A 14,637-nucleotide genomic window follows, 5' to 3' on the forward strand; every position below is an offset into this window, starting at 1 on the left:
GAGAGATGTTTGAGCCATTGCTGTTAAGTGTTGAGGTAATTCAGGGGAAGCAAGAGAGGCTGGTTCGTTGATGACACGGTCACTGATTCAGATTTAGGTTTTGAGGTCAACAATGGTCGCCCAAAGTTGATTTCTGAGCAGTGGTACTATGTTTATGAGACATTGGGCAGCAAAGGTCCGCACTATTGAAAGCACAGGTCTGTTTCCCAGTGAATTGACCTGCACATGTCGCGTGCAATAGCTCGTCGTCGGTTGAATATACACCTGGCAGCTACCATGAACTGTCCACCACTCTCATGACCGTGCATCTTTCATCGGCACATCTTTAAATCTTGCCCATCATCACGCGATGAGTTCGGCGTCTCTTTCATCCCAATCGTTGCAATCTCATGCACGTTGCCTAACAGCATGGTGAAGCCGATGCAGAAGATCATTCCCAACACTGCGAGTACATCCTGAGCAAACAGGATGCTCAGGCCGAAATTCCAGTGAGAACTAATTCAAAGTGAAACACATAATCCATTATTCACAGACCGGTGCTCTGCTGCCGGATCCGCACGTCTAAAATGTTGCCTCGTAGTGTTTGACATGCAAACTGAGCAACAAGTGATGTCACTCTCCTAAAGCATGATTTCGTTCATCAGCCCAATCTTTTGTCCTTCAAAACGATCCATCCATGCCCCTAATCTCTCGTACTACTTCTGGACAATATGAAACGTCAAAGCGGGCGACGTCGCACCGAAATATCCTCCGACCTAGCATACGGACGTACGTACCAAGCTTCCACAAGCACCGACAAGCACCGAAAAGCACAGACAAGCACCGACAAGCCTGCGGCCTGGTTGCGCATACGTAGGGCTCACTACGGGACCGAAGATAGGGCATGCGCGGGCACGATTGGTTGGTATTCCCGGGCCCAGGGTGAGGTAAAGCGGTGCGGTTCTAGCGCGAGCAGTACCATCGCCTTTACTTCGATCCAGCGACAGTGACTTTTAGAAGACACCGCCCTCAAACCGGAAATTCCCTGTCTCTCTAGCAATCTGAAGGGCGACTTGTGCGCACAACTTGCGTGTAAATCGAGTTGCGCTGGTCCTCGGAGTCTACTCCCTACCGAGCACCCGCGGCCTTCGATTGGGGGCCCAAACGCGGGGCGTAGCGGGCCCGATCAGCGCTCGGAACCGAGACTCAACGTTCAGACATGCGTACGTGCGTATGCGAGGCTGATAGCTGCCTACGCGCGGTCGGCGGTGCTGCGGTGTAGGGCCGATATGAGGTGTGGGAATGGGGCCAAAGTTGTGGGTAGGGTAGAAGTATATAAGAAGGGGGGATTGAAGCAGTAAGAAAGCATCACGACTCCAGGCATTTAGTCTACTATCACCATCTAGAACTTCATTTTCGGACTCCCATCCGTTCAACAACTACCAAAACTCTACTTGACACAGAGAAACAATGGCATCCTCAACACCCTTCCTTACCGCCATCGCCTCTCGCCGCTCCGTCTACGCTCTTTCAAAAGAAACGCCCATCCCTAACACACGCATTCTCGAGCTCGTCACCGAAGCGCTCAAACATGCGCCCTCGCCTTTCAACGTGCGTAGCACGCGCGCGATCGTGCTGTTTGGCGCTGAGCATGAGGCGCTCTGGGAGCACGCGTACAAAGTGACGGAGGAGAGCACCCCCGCTGCGATGGGAATCCTGGGACCAAAGATCAAGGGTTTCGTGGCCGCCAAGGGGACGGTAAGCCTTGTTTCCCACTTCTTTCGAATTCAGCTTTGAACACAATGGGCTGTGCTAATGTCCCGAAAGGTCCTCTTTTTCGATGATCCCTCTGCATATTCCCTCCTCCCCCCACGCTTCCAAGCCCACGCAAAGCTGTATCCCGATTGGGAGGAGCATTCCTCGGGTATGAATCAGTTGATTGTGTGGACGGCGCTGGCGGCTGAGGGCGTAGGCGCGAATCTGCAGCACTACCAGCCGGGGATTACGCCGTATTTGCAAGAAAAGTACAGGGTGGATAAGAGCTGGCGGTTGAAGGCGCAGATGGTGTTTGGGGGTGTGGTAGGGGAGGTGCCGGGAGAGAAGGAGAAGACGCATTTGGAGAAGAGTTTGATGGTGTATGGGCAGTAAAAGGGTGGTTTGACGATCGTCGTGGTTGTGGTAATGGTGATGAGTCGGGGTATCGGGATATTCAGAGCCGGTGAAAGACCGCCGTGTGTTACCTCTAAGCCGTCAGCGTTATCGTATCGAGATGTACTTCTTCGAAAATCGAGACATTCGTCACATTATGTCGATGACTTGCGTGACGATGGGCCATTCCTCGGTCTTATATCCACAGCATGTGCACAAAGTCTGCCGTAAAGCCCTGTATAAGAAGCATTCTCCCACAAGCACATAATGTTGCCATACTCGTCGAAGAATGAATGGCACATCAGCACCATCTAGCGCGAAGATTTCGTCGTGCATCTGGACATCTGCTCGCGCTACGCCAACTGATCTCTCAGTCTCAAACATGGTCTTCCCATCGCCAAGGACTCTTTTCATGTCACGATCGAACTCTTCAGACATGGTTTGTGATATGGTAGGGGTGTGTTGGCAGATGGGTGTTGCTACGAAATGTTCTGAGCAGGAAGCGCAGAGCCGCCGACGGTTGAGTATGTGCGGGAGATTCTTGTCGAAATGATGGATGTGATGGTATGAGCGAACACCAATAATTTTGGAGATGATGTCGAGCAGGTGCGCGCGCACTCTTAAGCACGGGATTCTTGGCGATGGAATTGTGCCAAAAAGATGTTCGTCCCAAATGTGCAATCTCGTGCCACTCTGGATGATAGCAGAGTGGAAACCTGGAGACTTGATCTGGGTAAGAGATAGTGCTATACTTTCGATATGCGTTTTCCCCACATTCGACCTCCGCCTTTCTCGTGCTCGAAATGTTTTCCCTGTATAATCGAGCCACCGGTCGAATGACTGCAGCCATGCGCTCGATGACAAAGGCTCCTGGTCCTTAGGAAGATCGTTTAGAAAATCCTGCAGCAGCTCCTTCGACAGGTCCGTCTCAGGCGGGCGATTCTGCAATGGTAGCTTATACCAGGTTGAGGTGAGAGCGTCCAGTTCGTCAGCATTGAATTGCGAGGGCAGGGGGTCATAGCCGGATTTCACGTCCCATTGTGGAATCCAACTGGATATGTCGTGCTTTCTCCATGAAGCTTCTCCTTGGCCACTTGCGTACTTCAAGAATCGCAAATTCTTTTCGACGTAGAACAAGTGCGTGACGAGCTGAGTGTAGACTTCTTCTGCGGTCAGGGAATAATCTATCGGGAAAGAGTTTTGGAAGTCTGCCTGCACCAGGCCAAGCACTGCGAAGACTTTGTCCCGGGGGTCAGTCGAAGAGCAATTTCTACACCTGTGGAGAACAGAAAGCACATCTTGTTCTGGCTGACTTGCAGGCAGCCAGCGCAATGCACTTGGTGGTTCGATTGATAGACTGGCGCAAAGCCCAAGTAATCGATTGATGGTGTGAAACGTCCAATGAACGGTCCTTTCACCAGCTACCATAGTCGCAAGTCTTGCCAGGGCAATCTCCTGCAGAATCCATACGCGATCGAACCATCGATGTCCCAAAAAGTCTTCGATACTACTGCGGAAACCTTGTCTGGCTCCAGGAAAAGCGTACGTTTCGTCTTTCAGGAGATCAATCACTCTGTTGGTGGACGCGTTTCCCGGACCGAGATAGATTAGTACTTGTGAAGCCTTCGCATAGATGGTGCCCATGAAGCCGACTTGATGATTCCGTTCTTCGACATTGCTTTGGTCGATGCAGACGGCATCCACCCAGAGGTACCTGTTGCGTCCCGAGAAACGAAGGCGTCTGAGGGCTGCTTCGCATGTTTGAGTTACTGAAATCGTTCCGCCGCGACAATACACCTTTTGAGAAAGCCTATCATCCCCGGTCTCGGTTGCCCAAGCATAGCTGATGGCTTCATATGGAGGTTGGTCTCGGATATCGACGTGCACGAGATCCACCACCACGTCATCTTGAGTTCGTCCCGCGAACAGCACGCACAGTCGAATTTCTTGTCCCAGCGAATAGTCGAGGCTGTCGTACCTGTATGGTTCGTTCTGTAAGCGGGGTAATTCTTGTTCTGGGTCTGGTTTAATATCGAAGACAGTCTCTCCACAAGCTAGGCAGCACCGCAGGCCATCAAAGACCTGGACGTCGTGGTGTCTACATGGCATTTTGTGTTGCTTTGTCGTTGAAAGAGAGGCAGCTGAGTCTCGATGCATGAAGGCTGAGGGCCAAGGAACCTCGGCATACTTTTGAGCCAGCCAATCAGGCGTGGCAAGCTTCGTATCTCGCGTTCAGATCATGGCTCTTCCTCTTCGCCTCAGCGCGCATCTGTAGAGAGTGGGCCTTGTGCTCATGGGCAGAAGGCACTGCGGCCACGAGCCAGCATGGCACCCAGGAATGGAAGGTTGCTCGACGGAGGCGACTTGATGAGTGACTCAGTGAACGACCATGTTTCATGAAAGTGAATGGCAGAGACCTCGTCACTGTGGGATGTCGGGTTTGAAGATGTGGGAACAAGCAAGCAAGGCTGGCTGTGGTGGCCGGAAGTAAAGGCTAGCGCCGGAGGTGAATTGGCCCATAGATCCATGGATGGTTCGGCATCACCCGCTCCATCGCCAAGCTGTCGACGCCGTTATTCCAGCGCTGCTTTAAGCACCGGAGCGCGTCTTCCCACGCGACACCATCCCCGGAAACATGAACTCGTCCCAGCTGCCGCTACACCACCTGCCGCCCCAAGCACTGCAGCTGCACCAGATCCCGCCGGGCCTGCAGCCTCTCGAGGAGCTCTCGCCGCAGGCCAACGATGCTTTTTTCCAGCACCGATATGCGCAGCAGCTACAGGCCCAGGCACAGGCACAAGCTGCCAACCCGCACGCGCTGCACTTCCATGGCTTGCCACAGACGGCTCAGCCGCCCTTCGAGGGCTTCGCCGGCGGCTATGCGAGATTCGACATAAACGCGCCGAACCCAGCTCCGCCAGCGCCACAGCACCACATCCAGGCCCCGCCCCCGCCGCCGAGGGTCCAAGCTGCTGCTCACATACAGCGACCGCCGCCGCAACTACAAGAGCTGGAGCACAGGGGCTCCTTTGTGCAGACTCAGGAACAGCCTGTTGTGCAGGAGCCACCCGCGGACCTGGACGAGGCGCCCGTGCAGAACCATGGCCAGATCGAAGGCTTGCGGTTGATCGCCAACCCGCCAGACCTCGACGCGTGGAGGGAAAAGTTGTTCCACGTGGACGACACTATCACGCTGACGGAGGAGGAGCATGTCACACCGCACCCATCTGCACCATGTTCTTCGCTAACAGGGTGCTGCAGATTCCAGACCTATTTTCCGCACGTCGACAATGTCTACTCGCACCGCTCCACTCAACGCCACAAGCGCCGACGTTTCGTCTCACACTACTGGGACTGCAGGCTCAAGGGGCGACCGCCTGGCACCAAGAAGTCCACCGACCCGGAGAAGAAGAAGCGGAAGCGTGTGGCTCGCGAGCGCGATCTCTGCGATGTGAAGATCAAAATCACAGAGTACTTCGATGGCGCTGAGCTTACCGAGCAGACGGGTTTGCAGCCACCTGCTGAGACTCATACAGCATTCGGCGCCTCTGGCAGTGGAAGTCAGTTCTTTGGTCAACCCCACGGCGGCATGTCGTGGCCTGTCACGCCTACTCTGAACGCGAATGGACAACCCAAAAAGTTCTACACCCTACAACGGGTAAATGGTAACGGCGGAAACGGAAAAGGCGACGGCGTGGCAGGTCCGCACAAGCACACGCTCGAGGAGAGTGATCGAGTGAAGAAGAACAGCGTGCAGAGGTGGCTGATGAAGAATGAGCGAGAGAAGAAAAAGGCGCAGGTACGTCAACTCTCCAGGCAATGTTTCTTATTCTGTGTTGTCGTGCAGCAGAGCTCCCTGCTTGGCTGTTCCCTGTTACACGCAGGCGCTTTATAGCAGCGCTGAGGCACTGCATGGCGCCCGCGCGAACGACTACCAATCATGACCAACACGTCATGGACCCTCTCGCCTACTCCCCGCATGCACGGCGCCTGTAGCATGATGTCGGATCCTGTCATCTGTGTAGCTCCTTCCTTGCAGTCATGTCTCGCACTGTCCTCTCTGCACTTGCACGGACCGCGCCTTTCGCAAACTGTTTTTGCACACATTCCCTCTTCCCACCTAAGCATTTCCCAATAACCTCAACATTCATCTCTACACATCCAGGATACTTTAGTGTTTCTGCTCGTAACAAGATGACTGATGCCAATCAGGGTGGCGATCCTACCAAGAAGACATACCACAAGAAGGCGACTGGCAACGCCCTTGTTACTGTTAAGAACCACTCCAAAGAAGAGGATCTCAAGCTCTTCGGCAGCTGCTTCTGGTACGCCCTCTCATCACTTCTACATCCACCTACATTCCATATCAATACATCATGTGACGTCACCCACTGACCCACCCAGCCCCTTCGTCCAACGCGTTTGGATCTCCCTCGAGCACAAGAAGATCCCCTACCAATACATAGAAGTAGACCCCTACAAGAAACCGCAGTCCCTGCTCGATGTCAACCCCCGCGGCCTCGTCCCAGCCCTCCGCCACGGTCCGACATGGTCCACGCACGAGTCTACAGTCATAATGGAGTACCTCGAAGACCTGCAGGCGGGCCCAGCGCTCCTCCCTCCCCACCCGCAAACACGCGCAACGTGCCGTCTCTGGGCTGACCATGTAAATCGCCACATCGTGCCGGAATTCTACCGCCTCATCCAGGCGCAGGAGCCGCAGGACCAGGTCAAGCACGCTGAGGAGCTGCGCGAGCAGATCGGGAAGCTGGTCGATGCCGCGGATCCCGAGGGTCCGTTCTTTCTCGGTCAAGACTTTGGCTTTGTCGACGCGCAGATAGCGCCGTGGGTGGTGCGGCTGCGGAAAGTGCTGGGACCGTACCGCGGGTGGCCGGAGCCGGAGGAGGGGAGTCGGTGGGGCGCGTGGGTCGACGCAATAGAGCGGGAACCGAGTGTGAGGGCGACGACGAGTGACGACCAGTTGTACTTGGATAGCTATGAGCGGTATGCGGAGAACCGGCCTGGGACGAGCGAGGTCGCGAACGCAGTGAATGCGGGGCGGGGACTGCCGTAGAGGGAGTTGCGACTGTCTTGGCTGCTATAGACGAGGGAGGGTGGTCGGAAGCAGAGAAGTCATGTAGCCCGGCTAGCTACGTACCTATGTTGGGGCCCCGCCGTACATAATGTATACTGACGTACACTTTTCCACGCCACGTAACTGCATTTGCAGCTAGAACACTCGGCGTAGACCCGTCTCTCAGTCTACATCAAGCAGCCTAGACCGACTGTCTATCTACCAGCCTACGCGTAGCATGTAGGACACGACATCATACTTCTGCCCATCACAACCACACACTAATGTAGCTCCCATCCCCGTGGCAGGACAAATCACTCTAACAGCGACCCTAAACCGCAAGGATACTAAGTTGCAGAGAGGATGCGCATCCCGGCACATGTAACGCTGTATACGTGTGTGCGAGGCGAGGTTGTGCAACCGTAGAGGAGCGCGGCGCCGAGTTGGTAGTCGAGAGGAGTAAGATCTTGGTGCAAAGTCTTGGTGCAAAGTCTTGGTGCAAAGTCTTGGTGCAAAGGGAAAAGGGGAAGGTTGGTACGAATGGGGAAGAGGGTAAGCTGTAGGTAGTACGTTTGGAGAGAAGGGTGCGGCTTTCAGGTGTGTGCGCTCTGAGATCGATGAAGTGAGGGAGTGCGGTCCAGGCATGACGGATGGATGTAGTGGGGGGTGAGCTGCATCCCCCAGAGACGCGCATGGTTGGATGGTCTTGGTATAGGCGTAGTGCATCTGCTCGCTCGGCGGGGTGCATTGAGAGTGTTGGGGTCGTTAGTCATATCTGCGAAGTGTTGGTGGTGTGATGCGGTGGGGAGACATAGGGGTGCGTGCCGCATCGAACAGAGATGTACTCCAGGTCATGACCGAGTGATGGCGACCCAGATGGGCATTCACATCGAAGCTGTCGCACGGTATGTCCTGAGCAGCTGCACTGCGCACGGAGGACGCATTCTGCCCTGTTGCGAAGCAGTTGTGCTGCACGCTTCTTCATGGCGACTTGGCTGTTATCGAGAAATGCACTAGGATATAATTGACTCAATCCGATCCAGCTACACGCACGAATCACAAGTACCATTCTACTTTCCTGCAACACCTTACCTTCCATCACTCATATGTATGCCTATCCTACTTTCGCACCCTCGTCGTCCGCGCCCGTTCGCCTCGTTAAGCGACTCAAGCGCCCTCGCTCGCCTCTCGACGCACCCACCTAGGCTCCGCGCCATCCTGGTAATACACCGCAATCCCTGCATTTGCCGCACTCAAGCGACGAACCGCGTGTGTACTTGATGGATGCGCTGGCAGTGTCGCGGTAAGAGCGGTGTGAGAGCTGAGAACGAGCGTGAAGTGGAAAGTGAGTGTTGAAGGGGAAAAAACATTGCATCCGCAATGGTTGGTCGGAGCCTGGAATTTCGTGCATGTTTCCACCAGACGAAAAATCAAGAGGGCTATGGGTTAGTACCAAATGTCGATGTGGCGTGTTATGTTTTGTTAGAGGCCATAAGACCGAAAACTACCACATATCACAGAAGGGACATGGCACGGTGAAGGATTGCTCTCAAGATATGAGTGGAATCAGATGTTGGTAATGTCGCGATGAGTACGTCCGTATGCCGATGTGTTCAAAGTTCTTAATGTTCATCTGATGGCAAGTAGACCTCAAGAGCTGCACGCAACACGTCCCACCAGCGCAAAGGGGAGTCGCACCGGCCTAGAAATCGATCATGTTCAAGAAATGTAAGATGGTACTGTTACCCTGTGGTGTGGGACTAGCTTTTCCCTTATTGCTGTTAGTAAAACCTTCCACATGTTACGAAGCCGGGAGTCTGACAGTCGGTGCAGCTGATATCTCGGTCCGACAAAGTATCGAGATCCTCACAAAGAAGCAATTGTGTAACAACATCCACATTGCAGTAGGATTCGCAAGACGACGTAGTTTTCTTGACGCTGTTGGTCAATGGCCAGGCTGCATGCATTCGATGAACCGCTTGTGGCTGCGCCCTCGGTTACTGCCGGACGGACATTAAGCCCTGGGGTGGTTCGGTTTATCCACGTGGACATCGTCAGTACAGTATCGAGAGTAGCCTTTCGCCTTGCTGACCGACCCCATCCAGAGGCCGCGCTTCTATGCAGTGTTCAGGGGCCAGCTACACGAGGATGACTGTACGTTGGTACTACATGTTGACGGATGATGGATCTTCGCGCTCATGCAACCAGGTGGCTACGCGAAGTGGACGGTTCGAGGGATTGCATTTTGCTCCTTCCCAATCCGACCCGCACATCCCAGTCAAGAAGGAGCGAGTCACATAGCAAATGACGTGTGGAGAAGGCTGTGTCTAAAAGTCGCGGCGCCGACGCTAAGTACCAGTCGTCGATGTTTTGCGTCTCGTATTTCGTCTTGATCGATGTCTCTCACTGGGATTGCTTGTCTTGGAAGTCGAAAGACGGGACGCTGACGGGTAGTTCGCCAGAGAGAGGAAGCATGTGACAGTGACTGCGCCGCACTTTTTCTGTCTAACCTGCGCTTGTAGTTAGATGCATCCAAAATGAAATAAGATGAGGACTCTCGCAGGTGCTCAGTACCAAAGTGTCTGATGCTACCGCCATTTAGCTAGGCGCCCAACAGGGATTCACGGCACTGGCGAACGTGCCGTGTGAAAGCAAAAATAGCAGACGTAGCCGATTGGGCAATACTTCAGTGGATTTGCAAAGGGATCGTTGAGCCTCCGCCACAACGCTCAGGATCTCTCCGGAGTCTGTCGTGCATATTGAGCATTTCTCGCGACCCCGATCTCAACGGGTAGGAACGGTCAGGCGACCGCTAGCTGACGACAACCGCAATCGGTCATGTCTAGGAGTTCTTCATATGTTCGGCGTGCAATGCTTGCGAAACTCTTCCATGCACCCAGCACAGGTGTGAGCTCGTGTGATGATGACGAGACAATAATGTGGGAATGGGTCAGCCCCGAACAACTAGGCCGTTGTCGTGTTGCTACGTAGTTGTGCGACACGCGCTATCGCGTGAACATAGGCACATCAAGAATCAAATTGTCAATGCATGTTTTTGTGAACAATAATGTGGCTCTAGAAGATCAATGTCAGGTCGTGATGGGTAGTGGTCTTGGCCGCGGGTTGCTTCCAGAACTCTTCCGTGCCTCTAGGATTCGCGTGCGTAAGCAAGGGTGTCCCAGCAGGCACATCCGCCATAACAGAGGTTGTATAGATTGCTCATCAGGCTGTCGCCGTGGTACAGAGGTGGAGAAACAGAGCGCCTCTTGCGCCGAAGGGCTGTCACCGTCCTATTTGATACCAGACAACGTCAAGCTTGCAGGTCGCCACGTACGTGTTGAGCCCCTGCAGCCGACGTTCAGTACTGCATGTATCGATTAGGTGCCTTTCGTGCGCAGGGCGGCATCGACGGCCGGATTCCCAGGCATGCATACACACTCTCGCCGTATCTCCCTTGTGCCGCCGGCTGAGCGAGACCCAGGCAATTGTCTGCTGCAGCGAGCATGTCGCACATGGCCATCAGGCAACGGGTGCAACAACTGTACGCTATGTTCATCTTGTAACAGGCTGCCGTTCTGAGCACTCAGCCTGATGAGTACACCCCAGTATGCAACGGGTGGTCCGCTCATGCGCCGGCTCGCCGATTCTCACGCGGCTGGTCAAAGAAGGCGGATTCCAGAAGAGGCATCGACGGGTAAATGGCATGCGCAAGCGGAAATTTACACGCCTTGTCAGCGCGTCCCAGCACCGCGTCGGTATTTCCCAAGTCCACCGCACGGGATGCGCGGGCCGACAGGCGATTGCGAAGCGCCTGATGACTCTGGGCCCAATCACTCTATGTTGCTGTGCGCGCTGGGAGCAGATCCAGACACGGCGGAAGAGGTGAATGTGTGATCCGGGAGGCATCGACAGACGCGCCTAAGGAGCGAAGCGAAGCGTAGCGTAGCAGCGTGGCCGCTCCCCGCCCAGCGTCTGGGGACAGCTGGAAAGACGTGTGTCCGGCGCAAGACCCACGCGGGCAGGACAGTTATAGCGCGCGCACGCATATCGGACGTGAGCTGAGCAGGCTAGGGCGCTGCATGCACGCAGAGGCTCGCCCGGGACTGCCAGCGAATGCGGCATGGCATGGTTGATGAGGGCGCGCAGTATCATGGTGGGCAGTCGACAGCCGCCGCGGGCCCAGACGAGGGCATTAGCCTGTCCGGCGGGTGCGCGCCAGGGTTGTGTTGGTCTTCCTAGAGGATGCGGCCGCGGTGTGGGTTCGAAGTGGGCTTTGGGCCAGTGAAGGGGAGGACGAGGGTGCAGCACGTGACGGGCGCGCTTTCGGGCCTAGCGCAACGGTGGCAGCAGGTAATTGCTCATTTCCTCTCAGCGCAGCGTCTGTCCTCGCGCCTCGATTCACAGCACCGCACAGCACCCTCCGCATCTGGATCGGCCCTGGATCTGAACGAGCCCGGGACGGTGCAGCCAGCGCGCCGCGTCAGAACGCCAAAGCACCCGCCCACCACGCCTGCTAGGCCTAGCGAGCGAGCGACAGTTAAGGGCACATCCCAGTAGCGCAAGGTTGGCCCGCGGCGGCAGCACACATTTTCGCGCACCGCCACGGCACCTCACGTCCCTGCGCGAGAGATAGGTAGGCCTGCTGCTCTCTGCGCGCCGTGTCTCTCTCTCACGCGCGCCCGCCCTTTCTCCTCCCCAAGCTACCCCAGCACAAAGCCGCTCCATCCATCACCAGCCTCCTCGCGCAGTGCTACAGCACCTGCAGCCGCCGGCGCGCAACCGAGGCACCCCCCTGGCCTCGCCTCCTAGCTCGATTCGCCAAATCCATCACGCCTCGTCTGTTGGCGTCCGAAGTCTTAACTCTCGCTTGAGCTGTGCCCTTTCGCAGAGGCAGCACAGCTTCGCAGGGTCGTGCCTGCCCAGCAGCCGTGGCACTTCGATGTCCTTTCCACAGCCTTACCCGCAGGCGCCCTCGCACGCAAACATGTCCAATAACATGGCCGACCACCACCAGCGACAAAATCCATCCTACCCGTCGCCCAGCCATTCCTATCCTTCACCGCAGATGCCCGCCTACACCTACCCCCCGCCCCAGGGCCAGCCGGGCGCGGAGCCCTACCGCTCGCCGCAGGGCACCAACATGAATCTGCCGCCGCTCAACCTGCCGCCGATACGTGTCGACGGCCAGCAGCAGCAGCAGCACATGCCCCATCAGCAGCATCAGCAGGGCCCGCCCATGGGCTCGCCGCTCCCGCAGCAGCACCAGGGCGTGCCGCAGTACTACGCGCACCCAGGGCACCCGCCGCCCGGCCAGATGCAAATGGGTTCGCAGCACCTTGCCATGCGCTACCAGCTCCCGCCGCAGCCCGGGGAGCAGAGGATCCTGTCGGGCGGGCGCCATAAGAAGGAGATCAAGCGGCGCACAAAGACAGGCTGCCTGACGTGTCGCAAGCGTCGGATAAAGGTATGTACGTGTGGGATGGAGCGCCATGGTGCGCGATCAAAGACGCGCCGCGATGCGCGCGAAGCGTGGAGGAGGTGCGGGCACGCACCTTCGAGACCGCGGTGTCGTCTATAACCGAGCCACCATGAAGCGAGCGATCCAAACTATTTCGCTCCTCTAATCCAACCTCACCTCTTCGCGCATTAAGCTGACTTTGCTGCCCACAGTGCGACGAAGCGCACCCCGTGTGTCGCAACTGCCAGAAGAGCAAACGCGAGTGCATGGGCTACGACCCCATCTTCAAACAACAACCAGGCCCCGCAAATCTCCAGCCCGCGCCCAACACGACGCAGCACCAGCCCTCCGTGCCGGCAACTTCTCCGCCGGCCTCCGCATCGTCGCAGTACAGCCCACAGGTGCCCCAAGGGTACGCGCCCGCATCCACCGTCGGCTACGCACCGGCCGCTTCGACGGCGAGCTCAACGCCCTCGCACCACGACAACTTCAATAACCCCGCCATTGACCCTGCACTCGCTGCCACGGACCCCGCGATGAACGGGCAGCCAGCCTACAACGGCGCGCATGCGCTGCAGGCTGGGCTTCGTGGCAGTCCGTACTCGTCGGCCGCACCGGAAGCACCACTCCTCAAAGGTGAGACATCCGACTTATGGCTTGCAGCGCAGTTTTACGGGCACCAGTATTGACCATCTGTTTAGGGCGACCCCTGCGGATTGAAGAGATATTTTCCATTTGCGGGTACAACCCACCAGAGGTCCCTCCGCGCCACGGAGGCTTCCCTCGCGAACTTGATGATGAGTTCTCTTTCATATTTAGCAAGGACTACTGCATGGGACTCGATGCCATGTTGGAGACGAATTGGTTCTCCTCCAATAACAACGCCATAACGCGTGTTCTGAGTGACCAAAGTCTCCACGAGGAGGCACACTTCTTCGTCGAGACGGTCAGGACCAAGACCGGCGCTGCGGATGTGAGCCAGATATTCAGCCAAGAGACTCGTCTCATCTGGCATCTGCTAGGCACATGTCGGATACCATCGAATGGCGCTAACGACAACGTCAACAACCCTGAACATGACGATTTGTCACTGAAGGAAGCCCGAGCTCGATATGAAGTTTTGGAAGCGCTTCTGACCAACCAAACCTTGGAGGCGAACCCAATACGCCAACTCTCGTACCCTGGTGGGCTTTCGGAAGAAGAAAATGATAAGTTCGTTTTCTGGGATTCAGTCGGAGAATTCGTAGTGCATGCAAGTACCGACGCTGCGATAGAAGGGAACGCTGAAGTAGCGCTCACCAGGATGCGGAATGTTCTCAAGGCCCGAGAGGTCCGCGATGCTCTTTACTCGATTGCTCTGGCACGACAAATCGGCAACCGCGTCCGCGGCTTCCCTGATGCGGTTGCCCACCCCAACACGCACGACCCTGAAAATGACGTGAACAAGCTCACCGTCGCGATGTCGTTCATCAGTCACGAATGCCGATCTGGTACTCAACAGGTCATTGCTCGCATTTGCGACATGGCTTGCTTGTCCTGGAGAGTCAGTAGAACTTCATAGCCTGGCGTTCTCACACCCTTCAATACTCCCTGATGCACACACACAGGGATTCTCACGCCGCCACCACTGAGTATGGCTTATATCTACCCGACTGGCCGGTTAGATCGTACCGCCGCGACTAATCGAGGACGGCTTCTCACCACTCGACTAGCCGATTATGTAACAGTATCGAATGGTTGTTTTCCGACACTGCATCATTTCACAAGTTCCCTCTCCTTGCCCATCTCGACTGATCTGCCTTTGTCTCTCGCTCGAAAACCCTTTATTCGATTCTCAAAGCAAAAATTCAACCCCGACTTACTTCGTCTGCGCTAGTTTCTCTTCTGCATGGGTCACGAGAGCACGGCAGCAAGATATCCCCGGTTCCGTCTGTTTACATACCACGCTGTATCACTTTCGTGATCAGCATCTTTTGTA

The 14,637-nt window shown here is 55.9% G+C and overlaps 4 protein-coding genes across 4 annotated transcripts; 3 read left to right on the forward strand and 1 right to left on the reverse strand.

Annotated features, from left to right (window-relative positions):
* The first annotated feature begins 1,021 nt into the window (after window positions 1-1,021).
* Window positions 1,022-2,281, forward strand: CC84DRAFT_1160311 (Nitroreductase). The gene is made up of 2 exons (XM_018177469.1): window positions 1,022-1,737; window positions 1,807-2,281. Exons 1-2 carry the CDS (start codon window positions 1,450-1,452, stop codon window positions 2,125-2,127), a joined length of 609 nt encoding a protein of 202 aa, XP_018043458.1. The 5' UTR covers window positions 1,022-1,449; the 3' UTR covers window positions 2,128-2,281.
* On the reverse strand, window positions 2,278-4,236 carry CC84DRAFT_1080431 (HET-domain-containing protein; the record flags this gene model as incomplete). The annotated part of the gene is made up of 2 exons (XM_018173895.1): window positions 2,278-3,036; window positions 3,274-4,236. The coding sequence occupies 2 exons, from the start codon at window positions 4,234-4,236 to the stop codon at window positions 2,278-2,280; spliced, it is 1,722 nt and encodes a 573-aa protein (XP_018043459.1).
* A 512-nt stretch (window positions 4,237-4,748) lies between these two features.
* On the forward strand, window positions 4,749-7,629 carry CC84DRAFT_1160313 (uncharacterized protein). The gene is made up of 4 exons (XM_018177470.1): window positions 4,749-5,334; window positions 5,389-5,926; window positions 6,340-6,452; window positions 6,532-7,629. Exons 1-4 carry the CDS (start codon window positions 4,763-4,765, stop codon window positions 7,199-7,201), a joined length of 1,893 nt encoding a protein of 630 aa, XP_018043460.1. The 5' UTR covers window positions 4,749-4,762; the 3' UTR covers window positions 7,202-7,629.
* Window positions 7,630-12,033: 4,404 nt separating this feature from the next.
* CC84DRAFT_179827 (uncharacterized protein) lies at window positions 12,034-14,514 on the forward strand. The gene is made up of 3 exons (XM_018185478.1): window positions 12,034-12,665; window positions 12,872-13,295; window positions 13,361-14,514. Exons 1-3 carry the CDS (start codon window positions 12,141-12,143, stop codon window positions 14,218-14,220), a joined length of 1,809 nt encoding a protein of 602 aa, XP_018043461.1. The 5' UTR covers window positions 12,034-12,140; the 3' UTR covers window positions 14,221-14,514.
* Window positions 14,515-14,637: the final 123 nt, after the last annotated feature.

Source organism: Paraphaeosphaeria sporulosa, assembly GCF_001642045.1.
Source record: "Paraphaeosphaeria sporulosa strain AP3s5-JAC2a unplaced genomic scaffold CC84scaffold_1, whole genome shotgun sequence".
Taxonomy (NCBI): domain Eukaryota; kingdom Fungi; phylum Ascomycota; class Dothideomycetes; order Pleosporales; family Didymosphaeriaceae; genus Paraphaeosphaeria; species Paraphaeosphaeria sporulosa.